General features: G+C 37.7%; 11 protein-coding genes across 11 annotated transcripts; 5 read left to right on the top strand and 6 right to left on the bottom strand.

Annotated features, from left to right (window-relative positions):
- Positions 1 to 22: 22 nt before the first annotated feature.
- On the bottom strand, positions 23 to 796 carry WSS1 (metalloendopeptidase WSS1; the record flags this gene model as incomplete). Its single annotated transcript, XM_003675126.1, has 1 exon — positions 23 to 796. One exon carries the CDS (start codon positions 794 to 796, stop codon positions 23 to 25), a length of 774 nt encoding a protein of 257 aa, XP_003675174.1.
- A 193-nt stretch (positions 797 to 989) lies between these two features.
- NSG1 (Nsg1p) lies at positions 990 to 1,877 on the top strand (the record flags this gene model as incomplete). The annotated part of the gene is made up of 1 exon (XM_003675125.1): positions 990 to 1,877. The coding sequence occupies one exon, from the start codon at positions 990 to 992 to the stop codon at positions 1,875 to 1,877; it is 888 nt and encodes a 295-aa protein (XP_003675173.1).
- Positions 1,878 to 2,058: 181 nt separating this feature from the next.
- On the bottom strand, positions 2,059 to 2,487 carry IGO2 (phosphatase regulator; the record flags this gene model as incomplete). Its single annotated transcript, XM_003675124.1, has 1 exon — positions 2,059 to 2,487. One exon carries the CDS (start codon positions 2,485 to 2,487, stop codon positions 2,059 to 2,061), a length of 429 nt encoding a protein of 142 aa, XP_003675172.1.
- Positions 2,488 to 2,707: 220 nt separating this feature from the next.
- Positions 2,708 to 4,042, top strand: ECM14 (putative metallocarboxypeptidase; the record flags this gene model as incomplete). Its single annotated transcript, XM_003675123.1, has 1 exon — positions 2,708 to 4,042. The coding sequence occupies one exon, from the start codon at positions 2,708 to 2,710 to the stop codon at positions 4,040 to 4,042; it is 1,335 nt and encodes a 444-aa protein (XP_003675171.1).
- A 426-nt stretch (positions 4,043 to 4,468) lies between these two features.
- On the top strand, positions 4,469 to 6,553 carry NCAS0B07150 (uncharacterized protein; the record flags this gene model as incomplete). The annotated part of the gene is made up of 1 exon (XM_003675122.1): positions 4,469 to 6,553. The coding sequence occupies one exon, from the start codon at positions 4,469 to 4,471 to the stop codon at positions 6,551 to 6,553; it is 2,085 nt and encodes a 694-aa protein (XP_003675170.1).
- A 270-nt stretch (positions 6,554 to 6,823) lies between these two features.
- On the bottom strand, positions 6,824 to 6,928 carry NCAS0B07140 (uncharacterized protein; the record flags this gene model as incomplete). The annotated part of the gene is made up of 1 exon (XM_003675121.1): positions 6,824 to 6,928. The coding sequence occupies one exon, from the start codon at positions 6,926 to 6,928 to the stop codon at positions 6,824 to 6,826; it is 105 nt and encodes a 34-aa protein (XP_003675169.1).
- A 1,049-nt stretch (positions 6,929 to 7,977) lies between these two features.
- ARP1 (actin-related protein 1) lies at positions 7,978 to 9,123 on the top strand (the record flags this gene model as incomplete). Its single annotated transcript, XM_003675120.1, has 1 exon — positions 7,978 to 9,123. The coding sequence occupies one exon, from the start codon at positions 7,978 to 7,980 to the stop codon at positions 9,121 to 9,123; it is 1,146 nt and encodes a 381-aa protein (XP_003675168.1).
- Positions 9,124 to 9,599: 476 nt separating this feature from the next.
- On the bottom strand, positions 9,600 to 10,250 carry FUR1 (uracil phosphoribosyltransferase; the record flags this gene model as incomplete). The annotated part of the gene is made up of 1 exon (XM_003675119.1): positions 9,600 to 10,250. The coding sequence occupies one exon, from the start codon at positions 10,248 to 10,250 to the stop codon at positions 9,600 to 9,602; it is 651 nt and encodes a 216-aa protein (XP_003675167.1).
- Positions 10,251 to 11,034: 784 nt separating this feature from the next.
- On the bottom strand, positions 11,035 to 11,262 carry LSM7 (Sm-like protein LSM7; the record flags this gene model as incomplete). The annotated part of the gene is made up of 1 exon (XM_003675118.1): positions 11,035 to 11,262. The coding sequence occupies one exon, from the start codon at positions 11,260 to 11,262 to the stop codon at positions 11,035 to 11,037; it is 228 nt and encodes a 75-aa protein (XP_003675166.1).
- A 451-nt stretch (positions 11,263 to 11,713) lies between these two features.
- Positions 11,714 to 12,436, top strand: ALF1 (Alf1p; the record flags this gene model as incomplete). Its single annotated transcript, XM_003675117.1, has 1 exon — positions 11,714 to 12,436. The coding sequence occupies one exon, from the start codon at positions 11,714 to 11,716 to the stop codon at positions 12,434 to 12,436; it is 723 nt and encodes a 240-aa protein (XP_003675165.1).
- Positions 12,437 to 12,532: 96 nt separating this feature from the next.
- Positions 12,533 to 13,321, bottom strand: NCAS0B07090 (uncharacterized protein; the record flags this gene model as incomplete). The annotated part of the gene is made up of 1 exon (XM_003675116.1): positions 12,533 to 13,321. One exon carries the CDS (start codon positions 13,319 to 13,321, stop codon positions 12,533 to 12,535), a length of 789 nt encoding a protein of 262 aa, XP_003675164.1.
- Between the last annotated feature and the right edge of the window lie 44 nt (positions 13,322 to 13,365).

Below are 13,365 nucleotides of genomic sequence, written 5' to 3'. Positions count from 1 at the left end.
GCTTTGAATATTCATAAAATACTTATGTTAGATCAATAATCTCAATAGGTCGTATATCATCATCGTCATCTTTATTTTCTTTTTGAGTTTCTGGAGTTGTAGTAGCATCATCATCATCAAGTATTATTATAGTTTCCTCCCGGAGATCGTCCTGGTTGGGCTCTAGTTTCTTCTTATTTTCCAAGTTATTTTTCTCACCACACCATTTATCATCATTATATCTTCGTTCCGCAGCTACGGCGGCCATTTCTCTAGGTGTCTTCCCTTCAAATGTACTGCTAGGTCTGTTTGTTATAGTGCCTAATTTCCTACCTCTTCCCTTACCACTTCTACCTATGATACTCCTAACTCGTCTATTATTCGAAAGAGTTCTTGTTGATCCACCCAATCTTCTTCCTGACCCTAAAAATGTGTCAAACAACCCCTGCTGTTCGATGACCCATTGTCTCGCGCTCAACTGGTCCAATTTCTCATAAAACCTTCTATCATGAGGTCCGAACAAATTATGTGTCAATTCATGTAACATGGTCCCCAGGATGGCCTCTCTATTCAAAAATTGGAACTCATCCCCGGGGGTTCGCAACCTCAACATGATCTTCTGTCCGGCATTGACATTCATCCCAAGAAGCCTCTTATCCTTCGGGTAGAACTCCACCAATGTCTGCACTTTGAATTTTTCTTCTTTCATCAGGTAGGAGACCTGCTTCGTTATATCCTGAAGGATTTGCAACGCATATTCATTGTTGGGCTTCCTTTGCAATACTGCGACCTTGGTGATGTGAGGGTTCTCATGCATGGGAAGGCGTTACCGGTGTTATGGAGTGTTGAAGTGCTCGTTTATTTTACATTTTTGGTATTGTTTGATATTTTTTCATTTTTCAGTTTTCGAGATGGGTTCGCTTATATAAGAATGTACCATTTGCCCTTAACGGTTATTACTTTACCATCTATTTGATGTTGGTGGAACATTGAAAGCAGGTAAAGGGGAAATGGGACCTAAAAAGGCGAATAAGAAGCATGATAAGAAGAAAAAGAGTTCCCAGGGGAACATCAAGACAATGGCGAGTACTGATTCCATTAGTACGTTAACTAAACCAGCATTGTATTCGTTGTACAGTAACGATGTACTAAAATCTAACGAGGATAAGACATCACAACTATACAAGCAGGCAAATTTGAACAGATTGAGAAGGAAGGGCGGAGATTTCATGGATTCCTCCAGTGAAGATCTCGATGAACTCGATGAGGATCACACTGATGTGGATATGGATGTGGAATTTAATGGGAAATGGTATGTTAGATTGATCCATTTGACCTATTCCTTTTTTATTTTGTTTACATGTGGTATTGTGTTTGGAGAACTGGCTGAGAATCTCTTTGATAATGATAAATTGTATAAAGGTATGACCGCAGTGATACTGGAAGATGGTGTCAAATTGATTGATAAAGTGGTACCCAAGTCTTCTGTGACGAATTACATTGGGTTCGGTATTGAAGGCATTTTGCTCTCTTTGGTATTAAGGGTATCTGATTATCTTATCAGGCCCAACAAGGATAAGATTGGCCAAAGTAAGAAGAACTCGTTTAGATCGATTGTAAGAATTAGTAATGCTATTCTGGGGATAAGTTTAGGTGTAAGACGATTACCATGGACCTCATCACTGCAGGGCTCCATGCTTTGGTTATTAGTGAACGTTATAGTGTGGTTATTCTTTGATGGTACTCTATCGATACTAACAAGTGGGGTGATCCAAGCTCTATTGATATGTTTGACCTATTCTAGAGGTATTGAAACAAGTCAAACGTTGTATTTGATCAATTTCCATTTCCTTGGATTGCTAATTTTTGGTAAATTGTCCAGATACTTATTCAAATGATTACATTGAATACTAGAATAAGTTTATAAATATGGAAAGTTACGTACTCTCTGCTCATCTGTCCATTAATATAAACTTTATATAGACTAACGCATCCTATACTATACATTCATTTAAAAAAACAACCAACAAACCATAAACGTGTTTATCTAATCTTGTCATTAGCAGTTCAAATCTCTTCTTATCTTATTGGTGACCTCGATGGAGGGGGTCCGCTGGATATACTTCCCTTTCTTTCAATCGAGTTATTATCGCTGTTACTGTTATTGGGAGAGCTATTACTCAATCTTCTCCTTATAATGGATTCCCTCAACCCACTTGGGTTAGTAACGGGCATATTATTACTCGAATTACTGCTCATCACGTCGTCCTTCTTGATGACCCCTGCCTTCCTTAGTGCGTAGTCCCCGCTATCAAAGTATTTCCTCTCTTGCATCTTGTGCTTTAGAAGGTCTCTCTTGGAGGGAAGTTTCCCGTACATTTTGAATAGTTTCAGTTCCTGGGGGGTCAACTTGGAGAGATCCACCATGTTGCCGTCCTTGTCCTTGGTATGTGCTAGGTTCTTCAAGTCCACCCTACTTGTGGTGGGAGATAGTTGTTCTTCGGCCATTGCGTGCTTGTATCGTTGCTTGATTGGTGAGTGTGATGTTGTTTGTTCGTTTGCAGTTGTAGCAGTGTTCTTTCTTTCTTGTAGGGGGCAATCAATCCATTGATTGATTCAACTGGAAGGAAAAGCGTGCCGTTTTTTCGTAAAGTAATGGCTTCACCCACTGATAAATAACTCCTCTTCCACGAAACAACACAGTTCCGCACCAAATGAGAGCCTCAAGATGATGAGGGTGAGCACAATAACAACACTTATATGCAGCTTTGTCATGCTGCTGTTTGCAACTGTTGCGGCGGCGGATGGCGTGGATTATTCGCAGTATCAAGTCTACAGGTTCCATTCCCACAACCATTCTCACATCATAGAGGATGTGGTCAGGGGCCAACTTGGCCTGAAGACTGAGGAGTATGATGTCTGGACAAGAAACGCCGAATTCATAGACGTTCAATTGCCAAGGAGTATCAATTTACAAGGCACGGATGTGTCCTACGAGATTGTTATCGATGATTTGAATTCTGCCATTGGTGAGACCTTTCCACTGACTTCGACACCTCATCATGACAATTACTTTGATATTGCTCAGGATTCTATGGTGAGCAGTGGCAAGTACTTCTTCTTTAAAGAATACCGACCATTGAAAACTATATACACATGGCTAGATCTACTAGAACAATCGTTTCCTCATTTAGTCACCATGGAGGATATCGGTACCACCTTTGAGGGGAACCCGCTCAAAGTAGTCCATATATCCACCAAGAATTCCACCATGAACCCGGAAAGCAAGACTATTGTCATTACGGGTGGCATTCATGCGCGTGAATGGGTCAGCATCTCATCTGTACTATTCACCATTTACCAATTATTAACCAAATATGGGAAATCTCGTCGTGAGACCCGGTATTTGGATTCACTGGACTTCTTGATAATCCCCATTTTCAACCCTGATGGGTACAATTATACCTGGAATGGAGATCGTCTTTGGAAGAAAAATAGACAGGACACTTACGTGCCACAATGTAAGGGTATTGATATCGACCATTCGTTTCCATATCAATGGGAAGACAGCAAGGAATTCCCCTGTTCGGAGGAATACTCGGGCGAAGAGGCCCTGCAGGCTACAGAGGCAAGATTATGGGACACATTCATCACCTGTATGAAGATCAAACACAACATATATGGGTATCTGGATTTCCATTCGTATTCACAGGAGGTCCTGTACCCGTACGCGTATTCGTGTGATGAACTCCCCAGAGACTATGAAAACCTTCTGGAATTGTCCTACGGACTATCCAAGGCCATCCGAAACAAATCTGGGAAGAAGTACAAGGTCTTAGCCGCCTGTCAGGACCGTGGATCAGATATATCATCGTCTTTGGGTGCCGGCACCGCATTGGACTACATGTATCACAGTCGGGCGCATTGGGCCTTCCAATTGAAACTGAGAGACTCAGGGAACCACGGCTTCCTGCTGCCCGCCAGACACATCCTGGACGTGGGAAGGGAGACATACGCAGCAGTTAAGTACTTTTGCGACTTTGTATTAAACCCTGAACACTAATTGTTTAGATACCGGCCCACTATTTGCCTTGTTCCGTGTGTCGGAATGTTTTTGACGTTGCGTTAATTGTTCCGTTACATATTAAAAAACTGTTTAAAACTCCTATCTGCCTCTTTGCTCTTCCTCTTGTTCTCTTATATATCTACATAAACACTCCTACATACACTTATTCGCACATATCCTAACCTATATTCACCGTATACCCACTAACCTCATAACAACGACTCTTTTTTTTACTCCGAAATCCATTGTTTCATTGACTGTTTGACTGACTGACTGACTTATTGACCTGTCGCATAATTTTAATCCATAGGTTCGCATCCCTCCTATCTCATTGCACCCTGTTGTACTATATATTTGTATCCTCTCCATCTCATAATATTATTCATACCTACCCTCTGCATCACATTTAGAATCTAACGAGTAATGTCGCTATTAATCAACACCAGGAACAGGGACAATACAACTCCGATACATGTTCAAAATATAGAAAGTTTGAAATCTCCATCATCCAACTCGTCTCTCTCAGCAGTAGAGGAAGTGTGCACCTCCACTTCCACTTCAAACACTACGATCGGTAGTAGTAACCATTGCTTGACGGACTCGTCTCAGGCAACTACTCCGATTGCCACACACACTTCCCCTCTGAAACCACACATAAACCTGCTTAGAGATGACCCTAACGAATTTCTACAATGTATCGACCATAAACCAGTCTCACCGCCTAACTACAACGAAATGAACCCTAATAAGAGAATTAATTTCCCCATTTGGGAGCATACAGCACCATGTCCCATCAACGAATTACCACCATCATATAAGCCAGCTGTGGAAGAATTGACCATCGTATCCATGAAACTGGAATGGTTGTCGCCCTATGACGTGTCCCCCTTACGAACATGGAAAAATCTCATAATGGAGATAAATTCTACGCAATTAAATTTTTATCACATTGATGAATCGTTAACGTCACATATTAGAAACTATTCCAATGATTCATCATCATCATCACCTTCCAAACAGAGGTCAACTTTTTCATTCGGGAATAGGACCACCTATGAGTTCAATAAAAATGATCAAGAACAAATCGCATTTAGGATAAAGAGGAACAAGAAATTATACCTATCTAACGATAAATTGTACAAGAGTTACTCTTTACAATTTGCCAAGTTTGGTCTCCCCATAGATTATAAGAAGAAAACGTATGTGTTAAGACTCAGGTGCGAGTCAGAACAGTTCCTTTTGAATTTTGCTCATGTGGATGACATGATTATGTGGACCATGTATTTAAATATGGGAATTTCTGTAGCTTTGGATTTGGAATTAAGAGCTTTACCAGATTATAGAACAGTTCCTCGTCGAAGAAGACGCAGGAGAAGGCATGGAATGAGACGAGGAACCCATAGAAGAAGAAGAACGAATTACAGGAACACTACCCATCGCGATGAACAAAGTCTGATCCCTGATTTATTAAACCTGGTAATATCGAGCAATGGTAACAATAACAACACGCCCTCAGTGGTAACACGCCCTAGAAGTAGCACATCTGTTTCAATGCTGGGAAACAAAAACAGCACATCAAGCTTCAAATCAAAATTGAAGAATTTGTTCGGGTGCCCCTCTAGGACTTCCACACCAAGAGCAAAACCCAGAGCCACTAAGTCATCGTTAAATTGTGTCATGGAAGTTGAAGATGAAATGCCTCCATTTAATGGTGAATCAGCTAAGAATACTTGCCCTGCCGTTGAAGGGTCTACATGTTTACGATCCAAGAGAGTAAGATCGAGTTCTACACCCAATCTTATAACACCTCCTCTTTCTCGGAGAACAACAGTTTCTCACGAAAGAGAATTAAATGAACTACATCAGGTATTGAGAGAATATAATGAATCAAGTGCAGATCGTCTTCCTACGAATGTTGAAGACGAGGAAGCAGAAGACAATGAAGAAGAAGAAGATGACGATGATGATGACGACATTGATGACGATGTAATCTCACACAACTCTGTCTATGATGAAGAGGGAATTTTCCACTATAATGAAACTGACGAATATGAATACTCATACGCACAAAGCATCACAACAAACTCCACATCGTATAGAAGACGCACATCCTCCCTAATAAGTACCATGTCAAGTGTACCCTATAGTAGTGACGAAATTAAATGGACACCACCTCTAAAGATAACGCCTAGAAGAAAATACATACGAAATTCACTACGTTGTATAGTACCATTCATTGAGGAGACCAATTGGATTGATAATATTGTTGTGAAGCCAACAGCTGGACCCAAATTTAAAACGAATAATTCACCCATTGCAGGATCCTTAGATAGTACCTGTACGTCATACAGGAAAAAATTGTTGGCTGGTTGTACGTCTGGATCGGATTTAAACAGAGTTAAGAACCATTATTTGAAAGCTTATGTGGTTGGTCCAGCAAAATTTAAAAGAGCTAATCCTGAAACACTTTGCAATTGGAACGAAAGGACAAAAAGGGAGGGAAGATAAGAGAAGGCCACGTGAGGTAACTAGTTTGTTTATTGCTGATTGCTAACATAATGAATATATATTTATGTAATAATGACGAATAATGAATAAAAATCTTTTGGATATCAAAAAAAAGTTTTTTTTAAATGAAATATTTCAATTATTTATAGACTATGCATAGTATATTTATAAGTATCATATTTCAAATAATATAGAAAGAACTCATAAAAGGGGTTTCACCTTTAAATAAGTGAATAAAGAATATTGTTAAATTTTAAACATAGTCCAAATTTAAACAATAACACAACTGATGTTACTTAAACAGTTGAAGACAAAGTCGTTGTCCTTGTTTTCAGCGGAGGTGTCTTTTTGAGTAGCTTGTGTAGATGGTTGCATTTTTAGTTTATTTGAATTGTTTTGATTATTGGTTTTTTGTAATGTCCAAACTATGATTTAGAAAGACGAATCGAATAATATTTTGAAAGAAGCAATTTCATCACCATTTTATACAATTGAAGTGCTTGCAAAGTGGTAAGATACCATATCAATTGATCCAAGCAAGATAACATTGCAAATCTCCTTCGAGAAATAAAGTGCCTGTGCAAAATTGCTAAATGTTTCACCAACATTGCTTTAAGGGCAGAAAAAGTTGGCGCTGTAGATCATGTATATTTCCTAAAACGGAAATTCTAGAAAACAGACCTGCCCTAACATGCATAGTATGAGTCTTAGAGGAATAGTGAGGATGTAAGCTCCCCTATGTAAACAGAGGCACCTTGGGGGCAGATATGCAATTCTCAATTGCGTTGTTGATTTGTTTTTTTGTAACATAAACATAATTCTGCGAACGACGTACGTATGTGATACATTTCTTCTCAGAAACTGACGATCTCTGGCAATTGCCTAAGACCATACCAAAGAAGTAGCAAATGTCCCCTTTCCATTACCAAAAAAACAACAAGGTACCTCTTCAAGATCATGCTAGAGATTGCGCAATCACAAATTGGGGGGCATGAACTTATTAACCAATTCACTCTTAACCTTGAATATTTGCGTTCGGAAGAAGAGATCTTGAAGCAGGTTGATCGATGGCGGTAGAATGTCACACGTAAACATTTAAGTTATCGGGATTAATCCAGACATTGGATTCATACATCCTCATGGGAGTACCACAACATCAATTGCTCCATCTTATTGCACTGTAACGGTCAAAGGTATAAAGACCATAGACGCCTTGCTTCATATTTACCTTACTTTGCCAATTGTTGACCGACAGATCGAATAGTGGCAATTCCAACTGTTTGCAATGGTTGTTCATGTTGCCAGAACTCTTCAGTATAAACGCGCATCACTGAAAACTGACTGTGACAATTCCCATAAATAACAATACGAGAACAATACATTCTCAAAAGTGAGAACGCTTAACCTACCGAAAAGGGAAGCCAATGGGTAGTGATGCTATTTACAACCAACCTGTGGTGCTCGATAACGGATCCTCTGTGATCAAGTCAGGATTCAGTGGCCAGAATAAACCTCAATGCTTTGAATACAACTTAATTGGAACACCCAAATATGAAAAAGTCATGCTAACTAATGCAATTAGTAATAACGATTTGACCTATATTGGAAACAGGGCACAGAAGTCTAGGGGATTGCTACGACTTCGACATCCGATGAACCGTGGAATAGTTGAAAATTGGGACGATATGGAAACGTTATGGTCACATACATTCAACGATATTTTGAAAATAAATGATTTTGACGAACATCCTCTATTAATTACAGAGGCACCGTTGAATCCGGAAAAGAATAGGGATAAGATGTGTGAGGTATTCTTCGAGAAGTTCGATTTTGCTGCTGTATACATAGCCAATCCTTCTACTCTCTCCCTATATGCAAGCGGTAGGACAACAGGATGTGTTCTAGATTGTGGGGATGGGTATTGCAGTTCAGTTCCTATTTATGAAGGATTTGCCTTGCCATCGTCGATAAGAAGAATTGATGTTGGAGGCAGAGACGTTACTGAACAATTGCAATTCCAAATACGGAAATATACCGGTATATCGTTGTATTCCAGTAGTGAACATGAAATTGTGAAAAATGTAAAAGAAAAGGCATGCTATGTGTCTACAGATTTTGCTCACGATGAAGATATGTCGAATTTAAATCCCGAGAAAATACGTTGTCAATTTAAACTACCAGATGGTAAAGATTTAATTCTGGATAAAGCAAGATTTAGAGCACCAGAAATCCTTTTCCGCCCACAAATAATGGGTTTAGAATATGACAGTGTTTCTGACATGTGCTTTGAAAGCATATCTAAAGTGGATCTAGAGTTAAGACCAAAGTTATTTTCCTCCATAATATTGAATGGCGGTTCCACAATGTTTCGTGGGTTTGGAGATCGATTATTAAAGGAGTTACAAATACGAACGGGTAATAAGAATTTAATAAAGATTATAGCTCCACCCGAACGAAAATATACATCGTGGATAGGTGGGTCAATACTGACAGGGTTGTCTACTTTTAAACAACTCTGGATGACCAAGGCAGAATGGCAGGAGGATAATAACCTCCGCTATCGATTTTGAAAACGTTAGCCAGTTATGGCAACTCATTTAATGAACCGATAGAAGGTGATAATTGCCTTAAAAAGAAACCATTTTTGCTTCCATCATCCTCAATTCAATTCCTAGATGAATTCATGAGCGGCAAAGGAGGAGCCATAAATAAAACTGGGGAGAAAGACACTTCGTACCGAAGTTCCAACCTTATACAGAAAATTCAGAGGAAAAATTTGTTTATAGAGGGGTTGATTCGATGTACACAAGCCAACCTTAACAAATTCTACGAGAAAGACTTAGTATGGAATGATATAGCGAAGCATTTAAACAGAAATTCGAAATTCTTATTTTGAGAATATATGAATCAATAATATCTTTGATGTATCGTAGTAATTACTTATACAACCAAGCCAGACTTTCATAATCTGATAATATATAAAAAGATATTCTTATAAATTAATAATTATATTAAAGGTTTTAATGAATTTAATTCATTTCAACTCTTAAATGCAGTAGTATCTGTCACCGAAATCACCAAGACCAGGAACCAAGTATTTTTGTTCATTCAAACCTTTGTCTAGTGCACCAGTAACAATTTTAACATCTGGGAATGCTGCATGGTATTTATCGATACCTTCTTTACTACAGATCAAATTCAAAAAGTAAATTCTTTCTGGCTTGACACCTCTCTTAATCAAGACATCGGTAGCCATGATGGCACTACCACCAGTGGCCAACATCGGATCCAATAAGAAAACATATCTGTCAGCGATATCTTCTGGTAACTTTTCGTAGAATAATTTTGGTAAGGCAGTTTCTTCATCTCTTTGAATCAAAATTTTACCAATACGGACAGATCTGCAACAATCTCTCAAACCTTGTTCCATAGATTCACCGGCTCTCACAATGGAAACACCACAAATCTTACCCTTAAAAGCGACACCATTGAAAACTTCATTTGTATGAGTATCAACGTCCTTGTTCTTGACAGGCAAATGGTTCAAACCTTCTTCTACCAATAACCTAATGATTCTATCAGAATAGAAAATAAAATCAGGTCTAGCGGTAGCCTTATTTCTGATAATTGTGTACAAACCTAATAGTTGGTTTGTTTGTGGTAGCAAGTAAACGTTCTTGAAAGGTTCAGAAGACATGACGGTAGTAGTTTGAGGGCTATTGGAAAAGAAGTTGATGACTATAAGGGATCCAAATTCCTTACAGGTTCTTGAATAATAATAACAAAGAAAAAAAGAAAGAAGATAATAGATAAATGTTAAACAATACAAGAATGAGGTAGATCAAGGTAAAATTCAGGAATGGTTTTAAAAACAATACATTTAAATTAAACTGAATAATAAAAATGTTTACTTTATATCCTTGGTATTCGAGAAAATTTTTTTTTTTTCAGTGATGAGCTGCAGCAAAATTTTAGTATGCACAATAGAATAACGCCGTCGGTGAAAAAAATAAATCCATTATGGCGTTCATTATGAAGGGCATGATTACCATCCAAGAAGTCTTAGTAAATCAGCTGTTTCCAGTTCATTCGTCCGGAATGAATAGTACAATACTGTTTAATTAATATGTTGCCACTGACGAAGACATACAACTTTTAACTAATAATAAATTTAAAAATGTTATTTTAATGAGATATGTAGTAGCTATAGAAGATTATCTATGAGGGCGCTTCCGTCTGTAATACTATCCTAAAGTCACTTGGGTGGGAATGTTAGTCATACGAGCGGAAGTATTATAAATAGCAAGGACTACAGCCTTTATAACCCTTTGTGAGGTTATAACTCATTTTATAACAGTAGTTGAAAAACAAAACTTTATGTCTTGGTTACGTTACATGAATTTATTTAGTATTATATCTGTCATTAAAATTGATTAATAGCTCTCCTTTCCTTCTTCGATAATAATATCACATCCTATCTATTACTCTGAATTTTGAATATAGATGACTTCGGAGCCATCTAATGGACTCAAAGAGATCAACATTGGACCTCTAATAACTGTAAATCCTAATTCTCTCGTCTTATCCTTGACAGTTGATGTTGCAATATCAGCATCTGCATCTTTCAAATACTCAATCGTATCATCAAGGACTAAATTCATCAATTGGTCATAACCCTTTAGTGTACCCGAAACCAATTTCCCGCCCATTAATTTCACTCTAACTTTGGAATCTTTATATTTGGATAGATCTAAAATGGCATCCCTCTTGGGTCCTTCAAATTTCTTTCTCTGTTGCTGGTTTTGAGATTGCTTATTTTGCTGTGTCTACGACAATTTGGATTTTCAACGTTTTTGTTAGTAAATGAACACAGCTGGCTGCTAATCAAAAGATTGCTAAATGGAGGTAAACATACATTATCACTCATTGTCAATACTTTGGACTCTACTCAGTTTCTATCAGTTTAAAGCGAGACAAATTTGGCTATGAACAACAGTTTCTTATTATGGTGAACACTTCATTTGTTTTCAATTCACGTTAATTTTCAAAATTGAAAAATTGTAGCACACTGGCATGATGATTTCGTAGTGTCAATACATATTCCAGTGTTATTTCAAATAAACAGAATCAAAACACAAATATTCTAAAGTTAATACCAAGATGGTTCAAATATTAATTGAATCTGAATTATGTTCAGTAACAAAGGAATTTTCACCAGATATCAACTTGAAGGAACTATGCGAAAAGATATACACTATTACTGGTGTTGAACCCCAAGATATGGAGCTGCACATAAAGGATGTATCAGATGATGTTAATATCATCAAAAATCCATTGGCTACCCCTCAGCTAACGATTGTAAATGAAACAATTGATAAGATAAGCGTTGAAGATACAAATACAAAATCTATCACGAATCAATTAAAAAACGAAGACGAATCGTCATCAATAGGCTTCCAACTTAGTGAAGAAGTATACGCAAGGAAAAGCGATACTGTTTTAAGGTGGAAGCAAGAGAATAAATTTGGGAAATTTGATCCTGATTATCTAAAGAAGATGGAACAGGACCAAAAATTACAAAATGAAAAGGTTAAAAGTTTGACAGTTGATGCTAGATGTTCAGTAAAGGTGCCAGGCCAACCTGAACGAAGAGGATGGCTACGGTTTATTGGTAAGATACCAGAAATTAACAAGGATGATACATGGTGTGGTGTTGAATTCGATGAACCGATGGGAAAGAATAATGGGACATTTAAATCACACGTTTATTTTGGACCTGTTAAAGATAAATATGGTGGGTTCATTAAACCTATACATGTAGAAACAAGCGAAAGATTTACCCCTTTCGAATTAGATTTTGAAACTAGTGATGAAGAAATATAGACAGTTCATTCTCTAAATACATACATTTTATAGATATATAATGATGTAGATTCAACGTGTAGCACAATCAAGCATATATCCATAGCAGTAATAGGACTAATACGAAAAACTCTTTGTTTCAGAAGATGAGATTGAAACTTGAATAGTTCTACCGTCAACTAAAGAACCGTGGAATAAATTTCTGACTTTTTGCAAGTCCGCCATGGTGGGGTGGGCTAACCAAACATTAGCTATTGCCGAACCAGATGGTAAATCCCTAACTTTGACATGTGAAATTGCAACGTTTGCTAATCTTTGTAAAATCTTCTTTAAGTTTTCAGCATTGACGCCTAACGTTAAATTGTACAAAACCAACAGCTTATTCGAAGCGTCTGTGTTAGTAGAGATAATAAGTTGATTGGTCCTTCTTTCCACGTCTGGTTGCTGGTTTAAATCTATCACACCTGGATGGGCAATAATTGATTCATCATTAGGAAAATGATGCACAACTGCACTATTACGTTTATTTATATTGGCTCTATTTCTTCTCCTGTTATTTTGGTTTACCCCTGCACGGCTAGACCTACTTATATTCACCGGACTATTACGTCCAAGTATCTTGTTTGCCTTCTTTTGCTTCCTTTCTTCAACTTTATCAGCTGCTTCTCTTAACAAAGCTCCTACATCATTGGCACTAACCAATTTTCCCTTCACAACTCTATAACCTTCCTTCTCATTTTTGTTTTCGTGCCTCCTATTTCTATTATTTTTGTTGGTGGTAGCTTGACTATCGCCCCAAGAATCAGACCAACCAGATTCATTCCCCATTTCCTGTGTAGAGACGATTCTATCCTTTAAGCTTTTACCACGAGACTTTCGCTTTGATTGGTTAATACTTCTAGCCATAATTGTTGTGAGTCTAGGAAAATCTGCTAGTAATAATTTTTTTT

This window comes from Naumovozyma castellii, chromosome 2 (assembly GCF_000237345.1).
Source record: "Naumovozyma castellii chromosome 2, complete genome".
In the NCBI taxonomy this organism is placed as follows: Eukaryota; Fungi; Ascomycota; class Saccharomycetes; order Saccharomycetales; family Saccharomycetaceae; genus Naumovozyma; species Naumovozyma castellii.
Note: the sequence above shows the minus strand (reverse complement) of the source record. Positions and strands in the feature narration are given on the sequence as shown.